Source organism: Stereum hirsutum (assembly GCF_000264905.1).
Source record: "Stereum hirsutum FP-91666 SS1 unplaced genomic scaffold STEHIscaffold_2, whole genome shotgun sequence".
NCBI lineage: Eukaryota > Fungi > Basidiomycota > Agaricomycetes > Russulales > Stereaceae > Stereum > Stereum hirsutum.
The window spans coordinates 1,335,811-1,363,096 of NW_006763132.1; the positions used below are offsets into that span (position 1 = coordinate 1,335,811).

At 50.2% G+C, this 27,286-nt stretch overlaps 10 protein-coding genes across 10 annotated transcripts; 6 read left to right on the plus strand and 4 right to left on the minus strand.

Annotated features, from left to right (window-relative positions):
• Nucleotides 1-412: 412 nt before the first annotated feature.
• Nucleotides 413-1,877, plus strand: STEHIDRAFT_49489 (uracil-DNA glycosylase; the record flags this gene model as incomplete). Its single annotated transcript, XM_007299292.1, has 9 exons — nucleotides 413-660; nucleotides 715-836; nucleotides 902-1,000; nucleotides 1,067-1,119; nucleotides 1,191-1,243; nucleotides 1,313-1,446; nucleotides 1,498-1,568; nucleotides 1,660-1,686; nucleotides 1,758-1,877. 9 exons carry the CDS (start codon nucleotides 413-415, stop codon nucleotides 1,875-1,877), a joined length of 927 nt encoding a protein of 308 aa, XP_007299354.1.
• A 169-nt stretch (nucleotides 1,878-2,046) lies between these two features.
• On the minus strand, nucleotides 2,047-3,733 carry STEHIDRAFT_72677 (uncharacterized protein). Its single transcript, XM_007299379.1, has 4 exons — nucleotides 3,654-3,733; nucleotides 3,546-3,599; nucleotides 3,434-3,469; nucleotides 2,047-3,361 (listed from the first exon to the last, which is right to left on the minus strand). Exons 1-4 carry the CDS (start codon nucleotides 3,666-3,668, stop codon nucleotides 2,423-2,425), a joined length of 1,044 nt encoding a protein of 347 aa, XP_007299441.1. The 5' UTR covers nucleotides 3,669-3,733; the 3' UTR covers nucleotides 2,047-2,422.
• Nucleotides 3,734-4,100: 367 nt separating this feature from the next.
• Nucleotides 4,101-7,655, minus strand: STEHIDRAFT_118186 (DNA repair helicase rad25). Its single transcript, XM_007299752.1, has 15 exons — nucleotides 7,580-7,655; nucleotides 7,110-7,527; nucleotides 6,973-7,060; nucleotides 6,885-6,905; nucleotides 6,484-6,832; nucleotides 6,366-6,427; nucleotides 6,149-6,306; nucleotides 5,978-6,088; nucleotides 5,827-5,920; nucleotides 5,558-5,765; nucleotides 5,380-5,495; nucleotides 5,136-5,324; nucleotides 4,942-5,061; nucleotides 4,789-4,882; nucleotides 4,101-4,717 (listed from the first exon to the last, which is right to left on the minus strand). The coding sequence occupies exons 1-15, from the start codon at nucleotides 7,602-7,604 to the stop codon at nucleotides 4,188-4,190; spliced, it is 2,583 nt and encodes an 860-aa protein (XP_007299814.1). The 5' UTR covers nucleotides 7,605-7,655; the 3' UTR covers nucleotides 4,101-4,187.
• A 734-nt stretch (nucleotides 7,656-8,389) lies between these two features.
• Nucleotides 8,390-9,300, plus strand: STEHIDRAFT_23535 (uncharacterized protein; the record flags this gene model as incomplete). The annotated part of the gene is made up of 3 exons (XM_007299151.1): nucleotides 8,390-8,517; nucleotides 8,575-9,022; nucleotides 9,085-9,300. Coding segments are annotated over 3 exons (792 nt in total), but the record flags the coding sequence as incomplete, so codon positions are not given.
• An 879-nt stretch (nucleotides 9,301-10,179) lies between these two features.
• Nucleotides 10,180-12,395, minus strand: STEHIDRAFT_136879 (S-adenosyl-L-methionine-dependent methyltransferase). Its single transcript, XM_007299753.1, has 10 exons — nucleotides 12,355-12,395; nucleotides 12,143-12,288; nucleotides 11,668-12,082; nucleotides 11,526-11,616; nucleotides 11,321-11,464; nucleotides 11,111-11,256; nucleotides 10,990-11,054; nucleotides 10,854-10,937; nucleotides 10,604-10,792; nucleotides 10,180-10,540 (listed from the first exon to the last, which is right to left on the minus strand). Exons 2-10 carry the CDS (start codon nucleotides 12,276-12,278, stop codon nucleotides 10,260-10,262), a joined length of 1,551 nt encoding a protein of 516 aa, XP_007299815.1. The 5' UTR covers nucleotides 12,279-12,288; nucleotides 12,355-12,395; the 3' UTR covers nucleotides 10,180-10,259.
• STEHIDRAFT_144455 (DnaJ-domain-containing protein) lies at nucleotides 12,324-15,255 on the plus strand (the record flags this gene model as incomplete). The annotated part of the gene is made up of 14 exons (XM_007299754.1): nucleotides 12,324-12,387; nucleotides 12,810-12,866; nucleotides 12,924-12,952; nucleotides 13,008-13,025; nucleotides 13,088-13,093; nucleotides 13,152-13,201; nucleotides 13,258-13,572; nucleotides 13,635-13,713; nucleotides 13,764-13,846; nucleotides 13,895-14,012; nucleotides 14,074-14,403; nucleotides 14,458-14,781; nucleotides 14,894-15,121; nucleotides 15,191-15,255. The coding sequence occupies 12 exons, from the start codon at nucleotides 12,324-12,326 to the stop codon at nucleotides 14,689-14,691; spliced, it is 1,383 nt and encodes a 460-aa protein (XP_007299816.1). The 3' UTR covers nucleotides 14,692-14,781; nucleotides 14,894-15,121; nucleotides 15,191-15,255.
• A 662-nt stretch (nucleotides 15,256-15,917) lies between these two features.
• Nucleotides 15,918-19,159, plus strand: STEHIDRAFT_165422 (uncharacterized protein). The gene is made up of 8 exons (XM_007299755.1): nucleotides 15,918-16,170; nucleotides 16,234-16,456; nucleotides 16,514-16,534; nucleotides 16,588-16,740; nucleotides 16,806-16,924; nucleotides 16,977-17,165; nucleotides 17,271-17,388; nucleotides 17,445-19,159. Exons 1-8 carry the CDS (start codon nucleotides 16,129-16,131, stop codon nucleotides 19,022-19,024), a joined length of 2,445 nt encoding a protein of 814 aa, XP_007299817.1. The 5' UTR covers nucleotides 15,918-16,128; the 3' UTR covers nucleotides 19,025-19,159.
• Nucleotides 19,160-19,321: 162 nt separating this feature from the next.
• STEHIDRAFT_144457 (ras protein) lies at nucleotides 19,322-20,754 on the plus strand. The gene is made up of 7 exons (XM_007299756.1): nucleotides 19,322-19,422; nucleotides 19,482-19,527; nucleotides 19,587-19,661; nucleotides 19,721-19,802; nucleotides 19,954-20,147; nucleotides 20,200-20,318; nucleotides 20,385-20,754. Exons 1-7 carry the CDS (start codon nucleotides 19,414-19,416, stop codon nucleotides 20,502-20,504), a joined length of 645 nt encoding a protein of 214 aa, XP_007299818.1. The 5' UTR covers nucleotides 19,322-19,413; the 3' UTR covers nucleotides 20,505-20,754.
• Nucleotides 20,755-20,769: 15 nt separating this feature from the next.
• STEHIDRAFT_118192 (complex I intermediate-associated protein CIA30) lies at nucleotides 20,770-22,027 on the minus strand. Its single transcript, XM_007299758.1, has 5 exons — nucleotides 21,895-22,027; nucleotides 21,568-21,839; nucleotides 21,281-21,484; nucleotides 21,032-21,221; nucleotides 20,770-20,976 (listed from the first exon to the last, which is right to left on the minus strand). Exons 1-5 carry the CDS (start codon nucleotides 21,965-21,967, stop codon nucleotides 20,930-20,932), a joined length of 786 nt encoding a protein of 261 aa, XP_007299820.1. The 5' UTR covers nucleotides 21,968-22,027; the 3' UTR covers nucleotides 20,770-20,929.
• A 3,934-nt stretch (nucleotides 22,028-25,961) lies between these two features.
• STEHIDRAFT_152657 (uncharacterized protein) lies at nucleotides 25,962-26,676 on the plus strand (the record flags this gene model as incomplete). Its single annotated transcript, XM_007299759.1, has 3 exons — nucleotides 25,962-25,979; nucleotides 26,087-26,150; nucleotides 26,342-26,676. 3 exons carry the CDS (start codon nucleotides 25,962-25,964, stop codon nucleotides 26,674-26,676), a joined length of 417 nt encoding a protein of 138 aa, XP_007299821.1.
• Nucleotides 26,677-27,286: the final 610 nt, after the last annotated feature.

The window sequence follows — 27,286 nt, forward strand, 5'->3', positions numbered from 1 at the left end:
CCCAAGAGCACTCGCATATGCCAATGATATTGTGCTCATATTCGTCCGCTCACGTTTGAACACGACGGTCGATTCAGTCCGTGGGAAGGAAGACACGGTGAAGTACGTTACTTGACGCCGGCGACTTGCGGGTGGACGGGGCTTCTTGTTGACCGCGTTCATCTTGCCAACTCATATCAACCTAAAGCGCGTCTTTCTTGCACACACCCGCGCCGTTCTCTCTATGGAGCCCACTCAACGCGTCGTTTATCTAGAGGACCTACAAGGACCCCCGCCGGCGGCAAAAGCTGACGAAGACGCGTCGCAAGACGCGTCTGATGCAGGCGCAAAGGAAACCAAGGGCGGTGTCACGGTCGCGAAGACGACAACAACAGCTGCAGGTGGCGCAAAACGCCAGCGAACACTTATGGATATGTTCTCAGTTGCTCCCAAGGATGGTGCTGGACCAGCGAGCAAGAAGCTGAAAGCATCTCCCTCTTTGTCTTCTGTTTCCGGTTCGCTGGTTCCTGGACCCTCGAAGGGCACCTCCTCTTCTTCCACCAAAATAGGATTTGTCCCATTGAACTCCATACCCTTTTCGTTGAGTGCGTATCTCGAGTCGCTCACTGAGGACCAAAGAAGGTTATTGCAGCTGGAGTGTGAGACACTGGGCAAGAGCTGGTGAGTGGGCCCGCCTTTGTTGTCTAGTAATAGATAAATAAACCAGAGTACAAGGTTGAAGCTCCTGAAGGATGAGATCAAGAAGCCGTACTTCATTGCCTTAAAAGAGTGGTTGTGGGAGCAGGGCCTCAAAGGTCCGAACGATACTCCGATGCCGCTCAAAATATACCCCGCACGTAAGGCCCCTTTGTGTTTTCGGCGTCTAGATCTAACGGGATGTCGTTTGTCATTGCTCCCATAGCCAAAGATATCTATTCGTGGTCTAATTTCACCCCGTTGGGTAGAGTCAAGGTCGTTATCATCGGGCAGGACCCGTACCATGGAGCTAGGCAGGCGCATGGTAGAGCATCCTCGTCATGCATCGCGTTGTCGTCGACGTTGCTCACGAAATCACGTTCCATTCTAGGGCTATCGTTCTCTGTACCTACTGGGGTCGCCGTGCCTCCGTCTCTGAGAAACGTACGTATCCTGCTTAGGCTCCCTTTTGTCAATGGCACAAAGCTGACCTCGGGCGATGGACTGCAACGCAGATATACGCCGAGATCAAGGCGGAGTTTCCGGAGTTTGTCGCTCCAAATCATGGGTGAGTCGTGGTGATGTTTAGTATCATTCCGGCCCTTGTAGTGACATTTATAAAATCACCGTCTCATAGGAATCTGACCGCCTGGGCCGAAAATGGTGTTCTGATGTTGAACACTTGTCTGACCGTGCGGGCCGGAGAAGCGGGTTCACATTCCAAGCGAGGCTGGGAGGAATTCACAGACAAGGTCGTGGACGTCGTGGATCGTTATGGAGGTGCCAACCTGCCCGTCGCCAACGGGGGTAATGCGGGCGTAGGACGTGGCCGTGGGTGTGTCTTCCTATGCTGGGGGGCGTGGGCCGCGAAGAGGGTTGCTAAATTGGATGGAGTAAGGTCTATTCCCCCATCCCCGTCTACGAACATCATAATCAGATAGACGATCTTGGCTAAACATTTGAACGCACTTGTTCCTTTTCCAGAACAAACACCTTATTCTCACTAGCGCAGTACGTTGATCCCTCCACTCTTCTTTCGGGTCCGCCGGAGATTCACTAAAGCCTTCCTTCACCGCTATTAGCACCCCTCGCCGTTCAGTGCGCACAAAGGCTTTCTAGGCAATGGTCATTTCGCGAAAGCGAACGAATGGCTCGAAAATCGTTACGGGAAAGAAAGTAAAGTTGATTGGTGTACCTTATAGGACCCGACGGTTTTTGTGTTCCATTCGAGGAGGTATATAGTACTTGGTGCCTTCAACGTCATGGACGCCTGTCGCTGGGTGGTTCTCCATTTGAACCATCTCTGACATCCCAGATGCGGTGTCGAGAACAAGAAAATGGAAATAGTGATATTAGCACTGTGCGCTCGTGGCAAAGGACAGAATCCTAGAGACATACATGCCTGGTTCGGAAGCTTCCAGATGGATTAAATAATGTGGACGCCGAAAACCGCTACCGTCCGAACCCCAATACAATGTGAAACACTCTCGGGTTGCAGCAAACCTCCACCAACATCGTGACACGATAAAACAAACAAAGTGGCAACGTAAAGGCGAGCCCAAAAGAATAATGATACAGAAACTTCTCGTACGAAGCAGAAAGAGAAAAGACGGTCGATGAGAATTATGATAGATAACACGTGGAGTGGACTGGGAGGTCGATTTGGGGTTGCTAACGGCCGTGCGACCGGCGAGGGCCAGGCGTGGATGAATGATTGATTGATTAGAACAGGCAATGAGGAAATAAATCAATCGATAGTACCGTACGGCGGACGTAGAGTGTGGGAGTTATCGGAAATGCGAGGCGGTGACAGGCGACGCATGGAGCCGGACATCGTCATTTGAGGATGGTTAGAGGAGTGAGGGGGAGGAAGTGGTTGATAGTGGTTGATGAGTGGACGGCCGTACTGAGGCTCTGGAATAGAACGTCGATGAGGATAGGGCATGGAAGATTGCGTAGAGGTCTCTCGGGCATCGTGCACTTGGGGGACGGAGACAGGAGGTGAGTGATGATGCGAGATGGGCTGTCCTGTATCGGACTGTTGAAAGGACGCCTGTGGATAGGAAAACTGTTGGTGCTCCTCGCGAACGCCGCGAAGAGGGGCGTAGCTTGAGGCTGCATAAGATTCGGGCATGGGCCGTTCGGCGGTATGGGAGTAGTTGTGCGGCGCCTGTGAGACGGGAGGGAGGTAAATGCCATTGGGCATAGAGGGACGTGATGTAGCGGGAATTGGACTGGAATAAGTGTATTGCGACTGAGGCGCGGGCTTATGTGTCGGCATAGGATAGCCAGTCGACGATGAGGACGCGGACGGCTCGGGTTGTTGTTGTTGTTGTTGCTGTTGTTCGGTGACAAGCATCTGCTGATCCCAAGCGGTTCCTTCGACATTGGATGCCGAATGGGGAGAGGCTCGCATGGTTCCCGCAGTGGCGGTCATGGTGGACGGAGACAGGGAATGAGTCCGAGTAGAATCTGGGGAGTCGGCTGAGTCTCCACGGCTCGTGGAGTCTGGAGGGCGTGACAGAGCATCCTGTGAACGCGAACCTGACGCAGATGAAGGGTGTTTCGGTTTGTCCTTCCCAGTAGGTCCCTTGCCAAGCGGAGGTCGGTTAGCTGGAGGGAGGTTCAGCGCAACACGGAGCGTATTGTTCTCTTCTTCAAGTTCTGCGACCCGCTGCTCGAGAGCCTGGAAATACAAATGAGATGAAATGAATAAAGAAGTCACTATGTTGGAAATGGAGCCGAACGCGGTGCATACTTCGAGGTGAGCGGCGCGTCGAGCGCGAAAAGCACGCTGACGGGACAAAGCATGGAGGAGAGAAAACGGGCGATGAGCAGGAGCGATGGAGAGAGAAAAAAGAAAAACAAACCTGGACATCCCTCGCGCGGTTGGGAGGGAGATTGTCATTGCGTTTTCTACCTCGCTTTATTACTGGTGAGCGGGGAAGACAAGGAGAGCAAGATGGGCTGCGACATACCTTGCCCGACGACATGGGGAGATGGTGGGCGTCGAGGAGAGCGATGGCGGGGAGTTGAAAGAGGGAAAGCCGGGTGGCACTATGGGGGACGACGGCGCGTGCACCGGTCGGTAACGGTCGGACTTTATGTTCCAACTCAGTAGATGGCCGTGTTAGGATGTCGATCAGTGTCCGGCGCCAGGAAAGCTGGACCAGGCCGGCGGAGCACACCCAGGCTGTTGCCAGGGCGCGCCTGTCACCCCGTCCGCCGTCCGGATGAGCAGAGAGGGCTGGCTGGTTGAACGACCTCCTCCTTCGCCACAACTCTCACATTTCCTCCAGGATCGTCTCACCGTTCGGAACAGTGCGAGCGCGTTCTCAACTCAATCTCGCGGACTCATCTCGTCTTCTTGGGCACGAAGGATTGCCATATATGTACATGCTACATACAGAATCTGCCCATCAATGCCGGCTCCGGGGCTCCGTCCGCATTCGTGCCTAACGCGCGCGATAAGTACAACTTTACCAGGCACAACTCGCAATCATTCCTCGACATCATCCTCGTCCCGCCGCCCTTGCCTCTTTTTTCGCCGCCGCCATATCTCGGTCTCGTTTCACGAACAACTTGTTCCGTGGCGCGGCCTCCCTCGCCAGCCGCTTGTTCGCCGACTTGTTCTGTTCGATGTAGGACATGTGCGCAGCTCCGCTCAGAGCCGTTAATGACCCTGTCGTCCGTTGCGCAGCCGGTACCCTTCCCGGCGGAGCCCCAAAATCCTTCGACGTGATAGTCCCTGCAAGGTCCCCCTCTCCCGCTCGAATGTCGGTCCCAAGCTCGGCGGCGCTCTCGTTCGCGAGCAGCACTGACTGCATCAGCTCGATCTGCTCACTCTGCGACTTGTACACCAGGTCCGGCAGATTCTCGAGCCCGTCCAGATGCGTGATCACCTTGAAAGCGTACCCTTGGTCGATCAGAAACTGCTGTCGCTTCGTGCTGTAGAACATCTCCTGCGTGTCCTTAGAGACTAGAGAGTAGAAGAACGCGTTAAAGCCCTCGTCGTTCCGCCTCTTGGCACGCAAGATACGACCTGGGTTCGACAGACAGGAGTATACGTGCTTTAGTATCGTGATATCGCAAGACCGAGTGTAAAACTTTTACCCAATCGCTGTGCCTCTTGCCGGCGCGAACCAAAATGCGACGATATTTGGATCAAACAAGTAGCCTCCGGTAAATCGATGGAAGTGTCGCCAACCTGCGCAAGGGGCTCATCACATCAAAATTGGGACGCTAAGTTTCCTCCGACGAACGCACCTTGGACAGGAAGATTGTGTTCACTTGCGGATTGTGCTGGAAGAATTGTAAGATCCGCATCCGCTCCACCTGACCCGTTCCGCCGTGGATGTACGGTTTCTTTAGCTTTTTGGCGTATGCCTGGAAGCAAACATCAAAAACGTCAGTCGGGCGGAGTTTGCAAATTTCCCCGAGGGCTCGCGATCATTGCAAACCTCTAGTGCGAACACGTTATCGGAGAACACGATGATCTTGTCTCCTCGATCTTCGTGGTACTTGATTAAGAATTGGCAAGCCTGGAACTTCCTCGGGTTCATGCAGTAGAGAAGCATGCGTTTCCTCGTCTGCTCCCGTAAGTACTCGCGATAGAACTCTGGCGTCATCGGACACCAAACCTCCGCGCACTGCAGGTTGTGGTGAGATCTTGTACGAATGGAAGGACAAATTCGAGTCCCCTACCTGTACATTTGCAATGTGACCTTTAGCAGCAAGATCCATCCAGTTCGCTTCATATAACTTGGGTCCGATCATGTAGTTCAGGTCCGCAATCTTGTCGTCTTCGCGTACCAAGGTGGCTGAAAGTAACCCTCCACTATTAAAAGATTCGCCTTGCATGCACCATGCAGCACGCACGCACCTGTCAAACCGAGCTTAGAGTGGGCCTTGATGGTCGTCACTACGCGTCGGAACATCGCCGCTGGCACGACGTGAACTTCGTCTAGAAGGATGAAACCCCATTCTCGAGAGGTCAAGAACTCCATCATCTTCCTAGACTCGTAAGAGCGGTTCCCTGTGTTCGCTACCATCGAATATGTAGACACAACGATACCACTATCTCCTGCAAACTTCGGGTCGTAATACGAGGCCCATGAGAACAGTGATGACTCAAGTCAGACGGGGACGGACCTTCTCCTTCTGGTCGGCGGTGAAGACAGCAATCTGACGGTCAGTCACGTTTGACCATTGCATAAATTGTGATCTCCATTGCATGACGGACACCCTTTGATAGAAACCAAAGGTGTTAGAGTACGGACGATAGAGGATCATAACTACATACGACGACGTGCATAACACCAGACATGATTTCTTGATAGTGCAGGCAGCGGTAATCCCAACAAGCGTTTTCCCGGCCCCACACGGTAACACGATGATACCTGATCTCGCACGACTGTGCGGTGACACTGCAGTCAGTGAAGTGGCCCGAGCGTATGGCAGAATGCCGACGTACCCGTTACCAAACATCTTACTCAGGCTTGTTTCCTGATACGGTCGGATGACGGTAGCTGGCTTGAGATCTATGTCGAGATTGGCATTCACGGTGTCGTTACGGAAGTCGTACTCCTCGAGCATTGGATATTCCAGTTCATTACACCGTTTTTTCACATCCTGAGAAGCGTCCCGCGTTTGAGTAAGATCGAGAAGGCAAATTACGAAGATGCACTTACGTCGATCTTGGCGTCATCAATTTGGAAAGCGTGAACGTTGTCGTCGTCCTCGTCGATCTCGTCTAGACACGAGGAACATTGACAATCTCAGAGACTCGCATTTGGAATGGGGACTCACCACCCTCGACACCGACCACGGAAGTAAAAAGGTCTGCATCCGCATTCCCCGCCGCTGGTACAGGACCTTTCGATGCATCGTCCTTCTTCTTTTCGGCCTCTTTGGTTCCTGGAATGACTAGATTTCCCTTGACAGGGGCCTTTGCAGTCGTGAACGTCGTCATCTTGCTGTCCGTTGCTTGTGTTGTGACTCGAGCATTGCGGATGATCGAGTCTTTCAGTAACAGTTGGAGTGTATCTGGATGACTCGATTCTACAAAGTACTTGTTGTGTTTCAAGACGAGCTTGACCTTGCCGTACGAGAGTGTACGCTCGCGAATGAATGTCGTGATTGCTTCCGGCACAGGAACCTAGTCTAGTGTTAGCGACGATGGTGAAGGAATAGGTGCTCATTGTATTCACCTTCGACAAGCGATTAAGAACCTAGGATGGAAAGACACGAATATGAGAAGACCATTGATATCAAAAAAAAAAGCTATTCGAGTCATGCCTCGATGATGTCCTCCGTTTGTAGGCCGACAGAGACAGCGGCGTACAGAGAGTATGACGTGAGCTTATACTCGTGGATGAAACTCGGCCTGTGGAGATTTAGAAAGCTGTCCAGACATGTAGACATTACAAACACACCTGCTGACGGGCTCGCTAATGGCGATAAGGAAGTCCTGCGCCTGTTCGGCGATGGGAGAGAACGCCTCGAGAATGATATGACCATCTTCCGGGCTGATCCAGAGAGGACGAGAGGCGTGATCAGATTTTAAATGAAGCCACGAAAAGTCCTGATCCATGAAAATATGCGAAACGAGGGTTTCCTGCTGCCTTCGGTGGGCACTGAGAGAAGAGTCGTTGTCGGCAGCGTGGGCAGCACGACGCTCCTGAGCAAGTTTGCGGGTGAGGGCGCCGAGGTTTATTGTGGCACCGCGGGGAACGAGTGAAGAGTCTATGGAGTTTGCAGCATTGGAGTCGTCGTCGACATCAAGGTAAGCATCTGCATCAGTAGGACGGGATTGCCTCGCGCGTTTGGAAGACGAGGAGGGGTATGCGCTATCTGCACGAAGGTCAAGGTTGGTTCAAGCTAAGAGGCCGTCCGATTCGCATACCATCAGCTGGGCGTTTGCCTGACATTCCAGAAGCGACGCTGATTCTGTGTTTCGCGATGAGCGGAGAGAGAAGATGCAAACCGGAGTGAAGGATGTGGCCGTCGACTCGAGCAGAACAGAGTATGACAGAGCTTCACGCGCATGCGTTAATGAGTCGCGCAACGCGCCAATTATGTAATCGTCGGAGTGGAAACGAAAGACACGGCAGAGAACGGCAGTGGCCGCAACGCTCGCGTCGACGACGACAAAAGCCCTGCTCGCTGTCGCTCACGACCTGCTCACCGTACACTTTCAGTCATGTGGAGACCCGCAACGCGTCAGATCACCGGGACGAACGAAGGTAAGCATGTTGTTCCCTGTCGTCGACTGTATTTTAACCTTCTTTCTGCAGTCCCCCTCGGGAATCGTCGTCGCTTTGGTCCACCCCCCGCAGAAGAAACAGCCCCGCCGCAACTTGCTCAGCCATCTCCTTCCGCCTATCCTCGTCCATCCCAGCACGAGGAGCGACGTCCCAAAGAAGAGTCCCCATCTCAGACCGGCTCTCCTGCCCCTCGTGAGTCGTAATATCTCCTCCTTTCGCTGCGTCAGCTTCCTACACGCACACGCGCAGTCTCACTTCTCGAGCATCAGCTTCATCCATCGCAGACAAATGAGGCTGACCACACTCACACTCTCTGACCTATCCTACTCTGACCTTCTTCTACTGACCCGGTCTACATACTAACCCAAAAAATTCTCACATTAGCTGATCCTAATGGTGCTCGAAAAAGACGTAGCCGCTGGGGCGAGGCCAAAACTGAGCTTCCAGGTTTGCCTACTGCCATCAATGCGGCCGGTGTCTCCCAAGCGCAGCTCGACAACTATGCTATCCATCTTCGCTTGGAGGAGATAAACCGAAAACTAAGACTTAATGACTACGTTCCTCCGGAGCGCGAGCGGTTTGTATTCGCCCTCTTTATATCTTGCCATACGTACGATCTGATCTCTTTCGCTAGATCTCCCTCTCCTCCTCCCACTTATGACGCCCATGGTCGTCGTACCAACACTCGCGAAGTCCGTTACCGCAAAAAATTGGAGGATGAGCGGATTCGTCTCGTAGATCGCGCTATGAAGAATGACCCAAGCTTCCGCCCTCCCGTCGAATACCACCAACAAAAGCGCTCCCAACGTCCTTCTGAAAAGGTTTACATACCCGTCAAGGAGTTCCCTGAAATCAACTTCTTCGGTCTTCTCGTCGGTCCTCGCGGTAACAGCTTGAAGAAAATGGAGAGGGAGAGCGGGGCTAAGATCAGTATTCGGGGCAAGGGTAGTGTCAAGGAAGGCAAGACTCGTCCTGATCAGTACGCGGAGGATGCTGAAGAAGATCTTCATTGCCTTGTCCTCGCCGATTCGGAGGAGAAGGTGGCATCTTGCGTTAGGTTGATCAATAAGGTCATAGAAACTGTAAGATATTCTCTGACCCGCCGTGACACTACTTCATATATACTCATCATGCTCTATGATAGGCCGCGTCCACCCCAGAAGGCCAGAACGATCACAAGCGTAATCAGCTCCGCGAACTTGCCGCCCTGAACGGCACCCTTCGTGACGACGAGAACCAGATATGCCAGAACTGTGGGGGCGTCGGCCATCGCAAATACGACTGCCCTGAACAACGGAACTTTACCGCTAACATCATATGTCGTGTCTGTGGTAGCGCTGGACATATGGCTCGCGACTGCACCGTCAACAAAGATCCGAATGCAGCTGCCTACGGAAGTCCTTCGCAGTCCATGGCCGTCGGGAAAGGTGGATTTGATTCAGAGTATGCAAGCTTGATGGCCGAGCTAGGTGAAACTGGCAAGAGTGGAGGAGGTGGTGGAGGTGGGGCTGGGGCAGTGGGCGGTGCTGATCTGGCGAAGGGCTCATGGGCAGCTGGCAGCGGAGGGCACGACATCACAGGTGGAGGTTCGAACATCCCTCCTTGGCGTCGGCCTGAAGTGTGGCAGACCAACGTCAACCAGAATCAGAACGCTACCCATGGCAGTGGACCTCCCAGTGGCGGTGGCTATCGTGCTCCTCAGCAAGGGTACGGCGGGTATGGAGGCTATGACGCCAGCCCCCAAGCAGCATGGGGTGGGTATCAACAGCAGCCTGCTTCTTACCAAGCGCCACAGGACTACAATTATGCTCAATACTACCAGAATCAGTACGCCCAACAGACCGGCACTCCAACTCATTGATCCCCTCTTTGCTCCTGACCAACGACAACTTCCCTGATCCTTCTTATTATTTCCTGATTTCCTTTCCTTTTCCACTCGTTGTCTTGGCCTCCCTATGCGTATGTGCTGTCCGATGTTCTATTCTGCCGTCATGAACTGATATTTTCTCCCATAAAGTCGCACGCGTCGCTTACTTTGTCTACCAGCGATTCACCTTCATTCGTCCCTTATACTCATGTCTCATCCGACAGTGGTCATGACAAAACTGCTCATGTCCGCATCTGTTCGCCTAGTATCCAGTTTCTACACGTGTAGCAATGACTGACGACTCTGTTCACCTTGACTCGATCAATATGTACATGCCTCGACACCGGAAGGAATTTATCAAGCCTGTATTTGGGGTTTGTGCGTGCATCAAGCATTGATATTCATCAATCCGAGATCATTTGGATGGGTCCAAGACGGAATACGAAGTGATGCTACGATCCTGCTGCTGGAGGTTGTCCCAAACTGCTTTTCCGAGTTTTCCTCTTCTTCTTCTTTTTAGTACCACTACTTTGCCCACTATCACCGGTCAGACCATTAGATTCCGTCCGTTTCCGTTTGACGAGCTCTATAGTCCTAGATGGAGGGGATGACTCGTGCTCAGGATGTAAGCTCCCTTGCGCTTGGTCCGGAATGCTCTTCACGAAGCATGACACGAAGAAGCCGTTCGTAGCGTCCTCTCCCGGGGAGCACCGTATCAGACTGTCTGCATCATCTGCTTGCGCATGGCTGAGTAAATGGCAGATCTGGCAAGAGATCAGGAGAGGCAGCGACGTACCAGGGTTGTCGCTCTTCATGTCTGATGGTAGGCCTCTTCTATGCCAAGAAGGCAAAACCTGCGAACGGGGAGCGAGGACAAAATGACCCAAGGCGGCTTCCTCACTATTGAGAGCCTGATGAACGACGTGTTCGTTCTCAGCGGCATGTACGCTGCATGTCGAGTACACAATTTTCTGCACAGAAGGGACTACATGTCAAGAATGAGTTCGAACAATCCGTTCCCACGAAAGGATAGAAAGCGGACGGACACTTCATGGCATGCTTAATCATCGTGAGCTGGAAGGCAGAGAGCTTGCTAAGGCGGTCTTGATGAACCGAGTCCGTCTCTTCTTCTGTGTGAGTTGTGTGAGTCACGAACATTTTTCTTTCCTGTGAACGACATACCGGTATCAAGAAGATAGTCGAGCCGATTGACGATGCCGGAACCGCTGCATGAAGGGTCCAGGAGGCTGGACGTATGGTTACTGACTGTACTTCTGATGAATATAAAGGGTGAAAAAAATACATATGGGTGACCTGTGAGTAATTAGAATTTGTTGGCTCGATGTTCGTGAAGTCGACATTGAGGGCCTCCGTATTCTTGCATCCAGCCTTGCTGAGCATACTTTGTAGTGTCGTAAACCGCTTTCGGTCGCGCTCAAATGCGAATAACTGGGAGGCAGAAGTATCAGCAACACAGACATTAAACACAAAAAGAGAGGTGGTGGAGGCATACCTTGCCCTTGTTTCGCATTAAAGCACTCAAGTGTGACGTCTTGTTCCCCGGTGCAGCGGTGGCATCTATTACTACAGCGGTGTCTGTTGCTGGAGGAGCTAGAACGGCGGCAGGAAAGCATGAGGCCTTGTCCTGTAGAATGATCTAGATACCATGTGGATGAATGAGCTTGGTTCGAGAAGGTACAGAACGAGAGATATTCAACCTTTCCTGAGAAATACAGCGGATCGTCATGGAACTGGATGTTTGGTGGTAACGATAGGAGCTCTGGGATATGTTCGTCTAGAGCGTAGTGCCTTCATTTTGTCAGCATTTCCGAAGGAAAAGAAACGGATAGACACACCTACTTTGCCTGCAGAGGATCTCCAACCTGATATCCTCGTGACTGTAGGACATTCACGACTTCTTCGTGCGTGGACTTCAAGGTGTTGACCCTAACGTAGCGCGGGATCCGTGCTGACAAGGTCGGTTTAGTAGCCGTGGATACCTTACGCAGGCCCCAAGACTCACCAGCACGAACATCGTCTGTCTGAGCGAGCTCTTCGTCGGATCGTACGCCTCGCTTGATCTTCGCTCTTTGGAACTCGCTGCGCAGTCTGGTCTTATGCTTCAAGATCGCCTGCTTGACGGGGCCATCCCCAGCCTGAATACCTCGGGAGAGCAAAAGATCGTGGACTAATACTAAAGCTAGGTTTTTAGAGGTGATTTTCCGCTCCTCGAGAATCTTTGCAGCTGATATGACATCAAGCAGAACAGCTTTGTCTGATAAGATGAAGTATCAGCTATGAGGAAGAACTGACGGCGGTAACATTTCGTATTCACATTTGAGTGTCTCAATAACGAGAGCAGCGCTACGCTTGCGGTCTTTCGCTGGCAAGGTGTTAATGATGCTCTTTATTGAGCCTTGCTTAGCATCGAGCCGGTCAAGAGCGTCGGCGGCTTCAAAATAGAAATTCATTATTCACGCGCTAACCAGATGGAACAATGTTAGTGTCCGCACTCCATGGACGAAGCAACACTGGGATATAACATGCATAAGATGAATCAGCCACTTCTGATAACCACAAGTAACAGCTGAGAGAACTGGCCGTCCTGTTAAAGAGGAGAGTACGTCAGTTCATGAAGGGAGGGTTAGGGAAATCAACGGATGAAGGCAGGTCAGAAACATAGAATGATTTCGTCTTCGAGTATAACTCGTTCAGACAATGTAGATAAGTTTATGTAGAAGCATCATGATCGCCAACATCAGAAAAGTGTCAAAAACTACTCACCGCCTTGGGTGAGACGAAGTCGAACAGAGAGGTTAAGTAACAGAAAATTGACCCTACACTTATAGCGCACGTATTTCGAACTCCGCCGAAATTTCCCGCGACGCGCGACTTGCACGCGTGCTGTCCCGAATTCAACGTTGACCTTCAAGTCTATCAGTAGGCAGTCTCTCCGTACTTCATAGACCCTCAGATTCTTAATGAGCTAAACCTTTTGACAGTGCCTGTCGAGAGCGACCTTTACGACTTGTTAGGCGTGTCTACTATAGCCAGTGAAGGTGAAGAACATTCTTTACAAGCAATGTTGTCATTCTCAGTTTGTTGTATGATCTCAGGTGAGATCAAGAAAGCCTATCGAACAAAGGTCGTTATTTGCACTTTTCATCCCCAGATTGGTTCTGACTTCAATCTTTACACAGGCGAAGGATCTCCACCCGGTATGCATCAGCGCTTTCCATCATACCTCATGCTGTATTCTGACGTCTGTAAGGTGTTGTAGGACAAGGTGAGTGCTTACCCGTCTCGAAAGTTTCCGGATCATCGACCGGGAGCCTTCATCTCAGAACCCAAACAACCCCGATGCCATTGCAAAATTCCAGGAGATGGCTGCTGCGTATGTCCATGGCTCGTCTCAATCTCACATCCTCCTCAAATTATTTCCTTTTTCAGCTACGAGATACTCAACGATCCCGACTCGAGAGAAGCATATGACCGCTACGGAATGGAAGGCATCGGTGGTGGCCATGGTGGTCCCGGTCCTGGCGGTATGGATCCGAACGACATCTTCGCCGAACTATTTGGAGGCGGAGCTGGAATGCGGTTCGATTTTGGCGGTATGGATGGAGGAATGCCGGGAGGGTATTCAAGAAGGTCTAAGGGCCAAGATTCGGTAATTCCGTATGAGGTCACATTAGAGGATCTTTACAGCGGAAAGAGCGTGAAGATGATGATGGAAAAGGAGATCGTCTGCGGGGTCTGCAAAGGGTACGTCACCTCCTCATCTCTCTAGTATCTTGGCTAAAACCAGGTTGGATGCTGTTCACAAGGTCGGGGGCTAAAGGAAATGCCAAACCTAAAAAATGCGTCAAGTGCGAAGGGAAAGGATGGACCCACGTTCAAACTCCAGTAAGTGGTGTGTTTGAGTTGTGGGAACTATTTTTAACAATGTCCGACAGATATCCTCGACACGATTAGGAACATCTCGAGCTGCTTGTCCAGATTGCGACGGGGAGGGCGAAAAACTACGAGAAAAGGACAGGTACGTATCTCGTATACCGAGTAGAGCTCGCATGTTGACGATCTCCAGGTGCAAAAAGTGCAAGGGCGACAAAGTCGTCAAGGACAAGAAACGGCAAGAAATTTTTGTAGAACGCGGGATGAGTGATGGTCAACGTATCGTCCTTGCGGGTGCAGGTGATCAGCAGGTAGGTGCTCATGCAAGCGCATGCCACACCGTGCCATGATAACTGACATGTCTCGAATTAGCCTGGTCTTCCTGCCGGAGACGTCATATTCGTTCTTAAATCTCTTCCTCACGAGTCCTTTGAACGTTCCGGCAGCGATCTGCTCACCACCGTGAAGATCACGCTCTCTGAGGCCCTCCTAGGTTTCAATCGCATATTACTCAACCATCTAGATGGTCGTGGGATTCAGGTGGCGAGCCCATCAGGGAAGGCGATCAAGCCAGGACAGGCCATTGTACTTCGTGGGGAGGGTATGCCTATCCACAAGAGACCAGATGAGCGAGGTAACCTCTACGTCATGTTGGACGTCGAAATGCCTGATGAGCAATGGCTCCAGGGCATTGACCGTAAAGTACGTGCTCTTTTGAACTCTTCACCGTGCTTGTCTGACCGTCCGTATGATCAGTTACTCGAGTCTTTGCTTCCACCGAAGAAGGTCGACGTCGACCCGAAGCCGGAAATCGTTGATGAGGCCGCATACGAGGAGACTGACGTGGTCGAAGTGCGTTCTCGGTCTTTCCCTGCCGGGTCGGACTTCTTTGACCAGGGTTTTGCATCGCAGTTCGGTGAGGACGAGGGTGCTTGGGAAGATGACGACGATGACGATGAAGGCGTTGAGCCTGAATGTCGACCGCAGTGATCCTCCGGTGGCACCTGTACTTTGCGCGTCCACAGGCGACCTAGCCGAGTCGATATCTGCCACGACTCGGTGGCTTTCGGAAGCGTCATGGTCAGGATAGTCTCACTATTGCATTCATGGGACCCTGTCTGCCGTATATCTGTTGTAAATTATGCGCACCGCTTCTTTGACTTACTGTCCACTCGCTTTGGTTGATATCTAGATCTAGCACCCACTATAATATGCGTCGACGCCTTTACGTCCTATTTAGGGCCACCTTGCTTATCGCCGGTCCAACCTACCTGCTTCATACATGAAATTCATTCAAGAAGTCGATCAACCGTCCTGGCCTCCGCGAAGTCGTGTTCTATGTATTTGTGCGAGATCAACTCTAGATCTCATGCACCCGCGGTGAGGTAGAATAATCGGTCGCCGCGCTCCGTACTCGAGGGTAGGCGTCTCACAACTTATTACACATTAACAACCACCTGTGTTATTCTGCTAAGAAACGCTACAGCAGGGTTTCAATAGTCCCGAAAGAGCATTATAGTCGAAAAGCTTATAATGCATAAATTGGAAAAATCGTAACATATTCCTCTCCCTCTACCATCTCCAGCTGACAAGTGGCGCTCAGGCAATCAGATGGCCTAGCAGACCCCCTGAGATGCATCTATGAGGGGTTGGGGGCTTTCTAATTATCTGACTATTTTCTTTGATTTATCCATTATGAGTATTTCGCCTACCGGTTTGCTCTCGAAGTATCTGCAAGCACTCAATGACAGGCTTGTCAGCACGTACGTTTGGATAAACTACATCATTTACACTGACTGGCCCAGCATTGTCACAAATGGCATGCGCGGCTGCTAGTGATCGCAACAATGATGGTCATGGAAGCTCGTGAGAGGCATCAGTCTCCCTGCAAACACTTTGCTTGCATTGCGCTTGATATGGTGGGGTATCAGCGGCCTGGAAAAGGGTCGAGTAAGGGTTTTTTTTGGTCTGTCTGCTAAATTTGCCTCGAGTAGCGGAGAGGACCTTCTTGGTGGCCATCTCATTTCTGTGGCTCACGACGCACGTCGATGCGATGAACATAGAGATACATAAAGCCGAGGACTACTGTGTCCCGTGGTTGTGACGACCGCATCATGATACGTGGGTACGGAATTGATGAGATTGATTCCGACTATATCATGCAGACTGTAGCACACTCTGCGAGGTGGTGTTCTGCGGGCCTCCTTTCCGCGTCCCGTCCCTTTACGCCCAACATCGACAGCGTTGACGATTTTGGCCAGGCGCGGGGCAGCCTTTCGTTCTTTCAGTTCATTCGTCATTCTTTGTGCATCTGTTTTCGTTCTCTTATTTCTTTCCCCTCTTCACCTGTCTGGCACAGACTTGTCCCTGCAGGACGACATCCAAAGCACGACCTACTAACGACGTACACTACTTTGTTTGTCGTCTATGTTGACCAGATTCTCAAGAGACCAAAAGTCAGGCGCCATAGTACGTGATATCCTATTTGGTCAGGAGAGCAATTATAGTGACCTTTCACGACAACTTCAACAGGCGGTTGTCCTCTTCGGCCTCTTGTCCGTTATGGCGAACTCTGTGGTTCTGGCTAGAACAATTTGGATCTTCGCGAGCCAAACTAGCAAGCTTTCACGAGAAGGATTCTTCTTCAGAACCCATCTTGGAGTATATACTTTTTGCTTGCTCTTGAGCAGTCTCTGTACTGGTCTCAGCGGTGTGCTCAGCGTCGGTTTTGTTATGATGGACGGGATTGCGGATGGTAACTAGTTAACAGTGTTTTTCGTTGCTCACCCGCTGACACCGTTCTGATCTGTAGGTTCATTATGCAATGCACAAGGTGAATTCAGTCGCGCTGTCACCAGTCTAGCGCCTTTCTGATCCCTCTATCAGCCGTCATACATCAGATTGGAAACTTCAGTACCTCATACTTCATTTTGACGATGGGCATACACACTTTCAATTCCCTCGTGCTCAAGTTCCACCAGCCTCTATGGATGATAGTGCTAGTTGTTCTCTGCGGATGGCTGTTTTCGATTCTTATAGGCTCGTCGTACATCTCATGATTGTAGACGGAAGTTGACTTACAAATGCTGTATCCTACTTTTCAGGCGTCATTCCCGCTTTCATATCCACACCAGCAGACGGGCCTATTTACGGCAACATAGGTTTTGAATGCGGCATTACTGTGCAATACCCGGTTGCGCACTTTCTTCTGCAATCTCTCCCTGTGAGTCAATCTTTGACCTCGCCAGATATCGAACTCTCATCTCTTCTTCCAGCCGTTCTTGTCTGCCTTCGTGTCCGCTGTTGCCTACTCTGCGGTGTTTCTTGTTTTGCGTGGTACTCTAGTCATGAACGGTGGGATGAGATTACAGTTGAACGCTGAACAGCGTTGGCTCGGGATGTCAGGCCCCTTGGAAGATTACAGGCATTTCGTTAACGCGCTGTCCCGTCGTCTACTGTGGTATGTACACTTCACTGAATTACACAAGATCACACACTTATACATGAGACTACAGGTTTCCTTTCGGTAAGCCCATCCGTCTTCATCCCGATCGGCTCAAACTGACCACCATTTAGTGTTCACTTTACTCTGGGTGCCCTCATCCATCATACAGCTCATCTTCATCTCAGGATTCCCCGTTTCTGTCAGCTCTATGTCGTTCGCCATGGTCGCAGAATTGTTATTCGGTAAGCAATATTTCATTTCCCTTGGAGTACCTCAACACCAACGTAGTCTTCATCAGGTCTTGGTAGTGTCCTTGCGCTTTACACCGTCCTCCAGGTCTTCGGCCCGGTTATCGGTACATTATCGTCGCCATCGAAAGGGTCGGATACGGAAAGCTTTGGAAACGTCGAAGTCAAGCTTTCTCCAGTCGAAGAGTTACAGTCGACAAGCGTTCCCCCACGAGAGTCGCGCTCTTTTCCACCTCCTAAACGCAGTTTCGACAATTTGGGCAGTCTTCCATCAAAGTATACTCGAAGTACTTCATCTCTCTCGGGTTCAAACACCGCTGTCGGGTCACAAGGTTCCTTGCATTCGAGAGAATCGTCGATCGCAGATTCCAACACTCATCTCATTGCGCCTGCCTCCAAACTTGGCCACATGTATACAGGAATCATGTCGAATCCTATGACAACTCCGCTGCTGCAACGTCCAATCACGCCAATACCCATTGCCGGAATTGATACAACCCGTCGCTCTACGTCTTCGTTGGTGCCAGATCATGTACCACAACGGGAACTCAATTCACAATTTCGATCAAGGCCTCTACATCCCAAAACAATGACTGGTTTACCTTCGACCCCACGTCGAATGGCATCACCCCTACCAAGGACTGCGGTCAAAGGCACCCCTGAAAGCTCGGGAGTGCCTGCCTCTATCTCACCAAGGCTCTCCTCGTCCTCGGAATCGGGTGGCTCGCTGCTGAATCTATATCTCTCGAGGACTCCGGTCGATGAATCTGCCCCTGTACTTCCCGGGAAGTCTCGTCGGGCCACGATGATCAAGCGGGTGAAATTTTCCTTGCCCTTAAGTCACAGAGATCCAGTCACTCCCGGCCAACCGACGTTCAAGACTTCGGCCTCTGTCGCGGCAACGAAGGGGCCTCCTTCGCAGCCTCTATCAGATCGACCCAAGGTTGAAGAGGTCAGACAACGCCGCGCTGAAAAGGAAGACGAAATTGTGGACGTCGCACCTTTGGACATTGATGCCCCTTATGATTCGTCGACAACACCATCTCCCCAGAGCCCACCGCACTCTCCATTGTCCCCTCACTACGGTCCCATCTCTCCTCATCCATCCTCAGCGGCGGAATCATCCTCGTCAACTCAGGTCGACATCATGTCTTCTTTGACCTTCGCGTCCTTGGTTGCAACAGCCGCGACGAGCACTCGCGGGCAGCCCGTGACGGCGCCTATGGACGTCGCAGGTTCATCTTCCAAGATTTCCCAAACATCCCGAAACGCGGATGGAGGTCGTGGCGACCCTATTCCAGCGGGGCTACAGCCGCGCCTGCCCACCGTTCGCATGCGGCGCGAGAAGTCATACACATTTCGGTCAGGCCAACGGAAAATGAGCGAAAATTCCGTAGACCCTGCAATGCCCCCTGTGATATCGTCGGGGATGAGCCCCAATATTGATGAAGGGAGCTCCAGTGGTATAATGAACCACGAGATTGTGGTGTCCGATGTGCACGCCACGGTCCGAAAGGTAGTTTCGACAACGCCCCATTTGGAGACTGCGACACGGACAGGCTTGGTGGCGATGACATTGGGCGCATCAGCAAGGTCTGAAGGGAAATCGACGCTGTACGGATATTTATAGGTTGCTGTGAGTTACTACTAAGTGCGTGAGTGTATGACGGTGCGATTTCTGGGACCGACTATTCACAATTGTTGTACTACACTTACACTACTTGTTCGTTCGGCAGCCTCAAGCACGAGCTTTCAGACGGCCTACTTACTTATATTACCTACGATCCTGAATATTTATTGATGTTCAATATCATTGATAGTGGACCTTACATGTGTGAACTGAGCGACTTTCCTTAATCGCTGTCAGTAGGACCGTGAGCTTGATGACGAAGGCACCGGCCGTTGCCGGGATGGGAAAGGTCTCATCGCCAACCAAGCCTTCGTCTTTGCCCGGCCCACGTTCTTCCTCCCTCCTTTCGCCCCTCTATCCCTTGCAACCTCCAGTCGCCCGTCTTCACTATGTCCAGGGTGCGTACTAGCTCATCTCGCAGTCCTCTCAACATGTGCTCACTTTGCCCGTTTATCAGGCCCAGTTCCTCCGAGAGTACAAGCTCGTAGTCGTTGGCGGCGGTGGTCTGTTCTGCCTTTTGTCGAGTGCCCACTTTGTGCAAGCTGATGGGTCAAACTTTCAGGTGTCGGAAAGTCAGCTCTGACTATTCAATTCATTCAGAGCCACTTCGTGGATGAGTACGACCCAACTATCGAGGGTGCGCCTTTCTCCTCCTGACGATGCCTCTCTCCTGTCGCCTCATTCCCTCTTCTGCAGACTCGTACAGGAAGCAATGTGTGATCGACGACGAAGTCGCTCTTTTGGACGTCTTGGACACCGCCGGTCAGGAGGAGTATGGGTGAGTGTTCATGTTCATCATGATCTCGTTTTGTTATTAGCCGCCGGGTTTCCGCTGTTATACTTCACACCCTTTGGAATCACGCTTCTCTTTCACGACTGCATGTCACACTGGGTGCCTTCGTCAGATAACTTACCCATCTGAATGACAGGGCTATGCGAGAACAATACATGCGCACTGGCGAAGGATTCTTACTCGTCTACTCCATCACTTCTCGCAACTCGTTCGAGGAGATCAGCACATTCCACCAGCAAATTCTTCGTGTCAAGGACAAGGACTCCTTCCCAGTCATTGTTGTAGCTAACAAATGTGATCTTGAATACGAGCGCCAAGTTGGCATGAATGGCGAGTCTTCATCTTCGATTCATCAAATTTCCTCGACTAAACCACTGTTCAGAGGGGCGCGATCTCGCCAAACATTTCAATTGCAGATTCATTGAAACCTCCGCTAAACAGCGCATCAATGTCGATGAGGCGTTCTCCAACCTCGTCCGTGAGATCCGGAGATATAACAAGGTAAGCGTAAGTTGCGAATTTGAGTTCAGTGTCACTCACATGGGTACAATTTCCCCCTTTGTTCAGGAGCAACAAACCGGTCGTCCTGTGCAGCCCAACGGACCTGGTGCCCCTGGCGTGTACAACCATCCCGATGGCATGGATCAGGGGACATCTGGCTGCTGTTCTGGCTGTATCGTGGCGTGAACCTTTCCTCGTGCGCTCAGCGCACCATACTTGCTCTACTACTCCTTCTCGGTCCCGCAGTTACCCATATCTTTTTGTTTTGACCGTAATTATCATTCTCGTTGTTATATATTTCTGGATATTTCTTCAGTGTTCACTCGCTTCACCGGCTTCATTCAACGATAAACTCGTTTTCGATACCTCCTTGTGTCTGCCCCTGTTACACGCGTCATCTTGCCTCCCCAATGGATTTTTAGCATTTCAGTCTCTTCATGATTAAACTGGCAGCTAATAAGATTCATCGCTGAGAGCATGAAAGGATGTAGTCGGCTTGCCGATTCCAGTCGAAGTACATGATGGCTCGTAGTTCAAACACCATCTCCACTGCGAGATGGGCATATTCTCTGTCGAAAGGAGACAACACCGTCTTCGTATATGCTGCTGCATCACAGAGGTCCGCGCTCCCACCGTGTCCCGTTACTAGAATCAGCATCTGAAGAGACGAAGTCACAAAATGTGGGAGGAGACATGAAAGGACTAAAACTGACTAGGTGCCACAGTCACATCTTCTTCGTTGACCGCCCAGATCTCATCAATACCCAGTTCGTATGAGCCTTCAATGCCAGAGTTGCCTCCGAGTAACGAGACCCCTACAGTGCGGATTCGGCCTCTGTTCATGACAAGTTGAGAGGGTGCTATCTCCCCTGCGTTTGTGAGCACGAAGGCATCAAATGGTATCTGGCCGGAAGATGTGTTTAAAGCAGCGAGGAAAGGTAGTCGACAAATATGAAACGCACAAAAACTTCCTCCCAACCTCCGTCTGTGCGGCTGAAATGCAGCCTGTGTTGCCAGATATCTGCGGCGGAAGGTATGGTATCTGTTTGGACGTTGACAAAATAGGAGTTGCGCGTCCGAGGGTGACCTCCAGCACGAAGGCGCAGGGCAAGGAATTGATGAAGGGAGACATCGTTGGTTATCTCTCCGAAGAGTGATGGCCGATGCTGCATCGAGAAGAGAAACGTCCACGCAGTGTAAAGAGATGTACTAGATTCGCTGTCATTGCTGAGAGTCAAGGGCGGCGTACCTTATTGCGGAAGCCTGCATAACCTCCACGGACTCTGCTCTCTAGCCCCGGGCGCACACCAAGCCGCATGTCTCCCCAGAATCTTGCGGTTGCTTTTTTGTTGATGAGTCCATTTCGAGAGGGATCTTCGTCGAGGTCCAAATGTGCGGTAGAAGTGCCACCAACGTCTGCATCGCAGCCAGTTGCATATTGCGATAGGTCTTCCAAAGAGTTCATAGTAAAGAGAGTAATTGGTTTACGGTCAGGAGGATCGGCACCCTTCATATGAACGACTGGTCAACATCTGTGAGCGACTCATGCGTTAGTGACAATAGACGCACAACGCACTTTTGGAAGCCTCCTCAAGGAGTACCCGAGTAGACCGATTAACGTACGTAGACAGGCGAGATCGGTACGACATTGCAGTGACCCAGTGAACAGCCTTTGTAGGGCGGAGCAAGAGGCGTGCGGGATGGGGCAGAGTTACAGGTTACAAGAGTAGTCGCGTCGACGTGATTGGCCATACACGGCGGCGGAGGCTACTTTCCGGACAGCCCAAACAGGAAACGGAACGGAATACTACAAATAATGGCATAGGGTTGGGTTTCGAGATGCATGTATATAATGTTGAGCGTGCCCTGAATGTCAACCGATTCTTTGTGTTCGGGTTTGTGACCGGTATTGAGTGAAGGGGCTCAGATTAATGAAATATAGAGTCGGGTGAAGCACAAAAACTGCCGTTGCGGAACGGGATGCTGTCCTCATTCCGGAACTTTGCGTTCCGATGCCGATATAGGACTCATGAAGGAATTTATCTGGCGGGGCCGGGACTGAAACCGGTACTTTGTGTTCAGCCGGAGCAATATATTTTATCGAGTCAGTGCTAAAGATAAGGCATGGCGGGCACAAAATATTATGCATTGTAATGAAAGAGGGAGAAAGGGAACCTTTTATTCGGGGGATACTGAATCCATTTCTGTTTGATCATTACCCGCATCTGGTTTTGGATACACAAAGCAAAAGTTACAGCCTCAACGGAATCCTTTGTGTAGCGGCTGCTGTATATAAAGATCAGTGTACACTAAACTGAATGCCCGCTCATCGCCAGAGCCAACAATGAGCGGGCGATTAGTTTAGTGGATCCTGATCTTTATGTACAGCGGATCCTGTTTTAATCTTTTTGTCTGCTCTATTCTTTTTGCTTCGCGTGCACTCAATCAAATGCGGTAATGAAACAATTGGTATTGAGTTCCGCATACACCAGACAAAAGGTCTACTTTCTTCTGAACATCTTGCTGAACAAAAAGTATTTCATTGGCTTGATTTCATCTTTGGCATCGACTCGACGAAAATTACCGCGCCTGCTGGTCATAAAGTGCCGTATTGAATTCCGGCCTTGCCAAACAAACCCTTCTGTGGATCCTATACCGGCTTCGGAACGCAAAGTTCCGGAATGACTATAGTATCCTGTTCGGCATAAGCTGCTTTTATTCTCTACCAGGCACTATGTTTTATTAATCTGAGCTCCTTCACCCAATACCGGTCACAAACCCGAACACAAAGAATCGGTTGACATTCAGGGCACGCTCAATATTATATACATGCATCTCGAAACCCAACCCTATGCCATTATTTTTAGTATTCCGTTCCGTTTCCTGTTTGGGGTGTCCGGAGAGTAGCCTCCGCCGCAGTGATACATTTGAAGGTCCCGCGCTGAGTAAGATAGAGTAAGTTCAGTTTCGGGGTCATCACGTGCCGCGTGGCCTTTGTGTGGCGAGAGGGCCTTTGTGGACACTTGTGATGAGTTTGAAGAACTTTCAGGGCACAATGTAGGGAATATGAAACCACAGAATTGTTTTGAATTCAATGAAGTATACATGAACAAAAATTGGGACATGTAGAACACGAACTGAAGGAGGAGATAATATAATAAAGTATTTTTGTGCAATTGTTTTCGGTGTGGCGTAGGCCCCTGAACAAGCGCTAAACTAGGGTCTAAATAAAATTGAAAGAAAACAAATGGAAAACTATCTCCTCCTTCAATTTCACACGTATAAAACAGATAGCAGGGGTATGATAATTGGCATTTCGAACAGATCTGTGGTTTCAAATTTTTATATTTTGGTCTTGTTCAATCACTGAGCTCGTCACAAGCGTCGACGAAGGCCACGTGGCACGTGATGACCCCAAAACTGAACTTACCCTATCTTAAGAGCTCAGGCAAAACCGTGGACATCACGTGAGTCATCACAGTCACGCTCGAGCTCATCTCGCGGACTTTTGCTGGGGAGAGCATGACACTGAACGAGAAAACAATTGCGCTGTAGAAAGACAACTTGAGAAAATGAAATAGCTCCTAGCAATTGTAGACTCAACTGTACTGGATTATTTCTAGGGACCAGAATCAGCGTTAACGGTCTCAGAGGCTGGCACAATGTTTTTAAAGGTGCAAGTGGATGTTGTGGCACAGTGAGCATCTAACTTGAATCACTGGGTTCATTAAAAAAAACTGCCAGCAACGGTGATCAATCCAGCTTTCCAGAAAGCACACAACATGACCATGGGCAAACAATGTGCCAAGCAAGCTCGCATAGAGAATCTTGGACACACTATCTACTGAGTAGCCAAAAAGCTGAAATTCTCCAATGGAGAGGCAAAAGAAAAGGAACAAGATGTAAGTATCATACTGTCATCCACAGCTGGTGCATGTCCCGTATCATCATCCTCATCTCCCTCAACAGGCTATTGTAGAGCAGAGTGAATCAGCCCCTACTCGTAGCATGCCCTGTGCCATACGTGTCATGATAGTTGATAATTGCTGATATACTTCATGCTACCAGCAAGCTAACCCAAAGCCCTTACTTAGTCCACATCAGGAAATTACGTTTTTGCTATATAGAAGCATGCCCTTCTATTTATAATTTGATCGCTCAGATAGCCGGTGCTGGTCTGTCATAGATCACCGGGTGCCTGACCCCAAATAGGAGTGAGTGCTATAGCTCTCATAGCAGTCATATAATGTCTCACTAGGTAACGTACTGTATCTCCTGTTCAACGAGATATTGCTACCTTCTAGGAGGTAATCAAGCCTATAGATGTTTTACATCTCTGTTGGCTTCTCTTTCATGCAGGTAGAATGATTTATACTATATGACAACAGGCTGTACAGAATGATCACTGCTCTATATGCTCTCTGTCTCTCTTATGTCCAGGCTGCTCCTGTCTCCGTGTACATTCTCTGTATTCCTGCTGTATGTAGTATAGAGAAGGAAAATAAAAATTGAACTGAACCTCCATATCTGAGTGTGAATATCTGAGAATACTTCTGGATAAAAGTCACCACAAATTTATAAGTAGAAATTTGAGGTCCTCCTATGAGAGCTATAGGCAAATATGAAAGCAATCAAATTTGGGATAGATACCCCACCTTGCTATCACAGCTAGGAGTGCTATTATCCATTTTTCAAATATCATAGCTATGACACCTTGTAGTCAGGCTAATAGCAAAGTATGTATTTCCTGATGCAGGCAAGTACTGAGAGCAGTATCACTATGTTAATCACATGCAGCTCAACACTCGGTGACCCTGAGATGCACTGGGACTCGTTGTGGTGGACAGGGAATGTCAGGATACGGATAGAAGTTGGATCATTTCATGAGTGAAAGGACTTTGGAGTTAATCAGTTCATAATGTGACAAAAAATAGAGACTTGCAGTGATTCAGCATGTGCGCTCAGAGTTTGCGGAGACTGCAATGGAAGACAGTCATTGACCGTTGAGGGAGCATAGACGGGGCGGTGCGGAGTCAATAGAACTATTGGGCCTCTATGGCTGTTTCATCTACTGGGGCTGATTCACTCTGCTCTACAATAGAACTATTGGGCCTCTATGGCTGTTTCATCTACTCCGAGACCTGTGAGTACCTGCCATGGATACTCGTCAGGCACACCATCAGGTACCTGTATCCGTGGATATAGATACTCACTCCCACGGGTGCGCACACGGATACAGGTCTGATGCCGGGGCTCACAGGTACTCATGGAAAGTACCTGCCATATTTGGTATTTCCAGGCCGGAGCTTGCCAGAGGCCAGATGTGTGTCCAGCAACTCTCTCTCCTCGCTCTCCTCCTCACTCTCTCCCACTTGCCCGAGCGTACACCACTGTGTGATGGAATTGACACGTTGTGTCTCCGTCAATGGTGGTGCCACTCATCCTGTGTACTTGGCTCTATAAGGATCTCAAGGGTCTCTGAGTGAATAAGTTTGGAGTCCCACCCCTTGCCACCACAAAATCACATGTTCTCACTCAATACTGCGTACATTTTGGATGTAGTACCATAAATCGATGCGTCTTGAGCTCCTGCATCGGGCCCTGTATTTTGTTTGACGAGAAACAGCCCGCTCGTCATTGAGAATGGCGGTGTTGACCCTGGTAAGTCACTATTACCCCTCTAACCGTAAGAATGCTCGTTCTCACTCAAATAGGCGTGCATTTTCAATGTAGCTGGATCAATTGACGTGTATCAACCTCTGTCATAGAACCCTGTATTTGGTTTGAGGAGATTTTACCTGCTCGTCATCGAGAACAACAATCTTGACTTTGGTGAATACTCTATACCCCCTCTAATCGTAAAATTGCTCGTTCTCACTCAGTGTGGTGTGCATTTCTGATGTATCTAGATAAATCAATGGATATACACCTCCTGTATTATCCCCTGCACTTTGTTTGATCAAATTTGCTGAGTGAGTAAATTACGGGGTAAGTCTTTGCTGTTGACATCACAATTGAGATAGTTGTGGAGGGTGAGGACCAAAGGGAGGAGGTCGCATACTTTGCGGCAGAGGCGAAAGCATGTCCTCGAGATCTCTTGGTAGAGCTCCAGGTGCAGAGTCTGCAGATTGGTGGTATGCAGAACTTTCTTTCCATCTGGAGTGACTTCGCGGATGACAGACGTCCAAAATTGTTTGTGTCAATGATGGAGGAGTTCGAGATGAAAAATAGGATGGTGAAGAGGGATGTAGATGAGCCAAGGGGCATGTCGGTCAAATGGCTGGGGAGTGAGGGTGTGTTGAACTCGGGCCTTGTGCTCAGACGTTCACATATGATGCATGGGTACTCTCACCCATGAGAATGTCAGTCTCACACAATGAGTGCATATGACTGCACCATATGACATGATATGACTTGACGCACAGCAAGCCTGTGCAACGAACTATTATAGTATAATGTTCTCATCTATATTGCTACATGTATATAAGGACCACGTATGTAACATAGAAAAATAACAAACTTTCCAGTTCACTCGCATTGCCTCAACAGCAGCTCACTAAAGCACAGGTAAGATGTGCATAGTGCAAATGTAGCCCCATGCATGCTTAACAGGGTGTATTTGTATGGCCCCCAATATCCATCTTCGTAGACGGGGACCGGAGTCTGCGGAGGTGGTGAAGGGAACCAAGTCATGTTGTACATGAGGATGGTGATACACTGTTACCAGTCACAATATCTCCAGTAACTGACTTCAGTAGTTGAGGGAATGTGACCAATGCACATCACAGAAGGTCGGGAAGGGTATCCAAGGTGGGCTGGAACTGGAGGATTGGGGGCTGGCTCCGAAAAGGAAGAGTCTGTCGGGGGAAGCCACAGCTTGAACATCCCTTGACCGATGCGAGGCTCATGTAAAACCAGAGCGCACTTTTTTACTAGCTCATAGCCCTCCCCTGGGATACACGGGATAG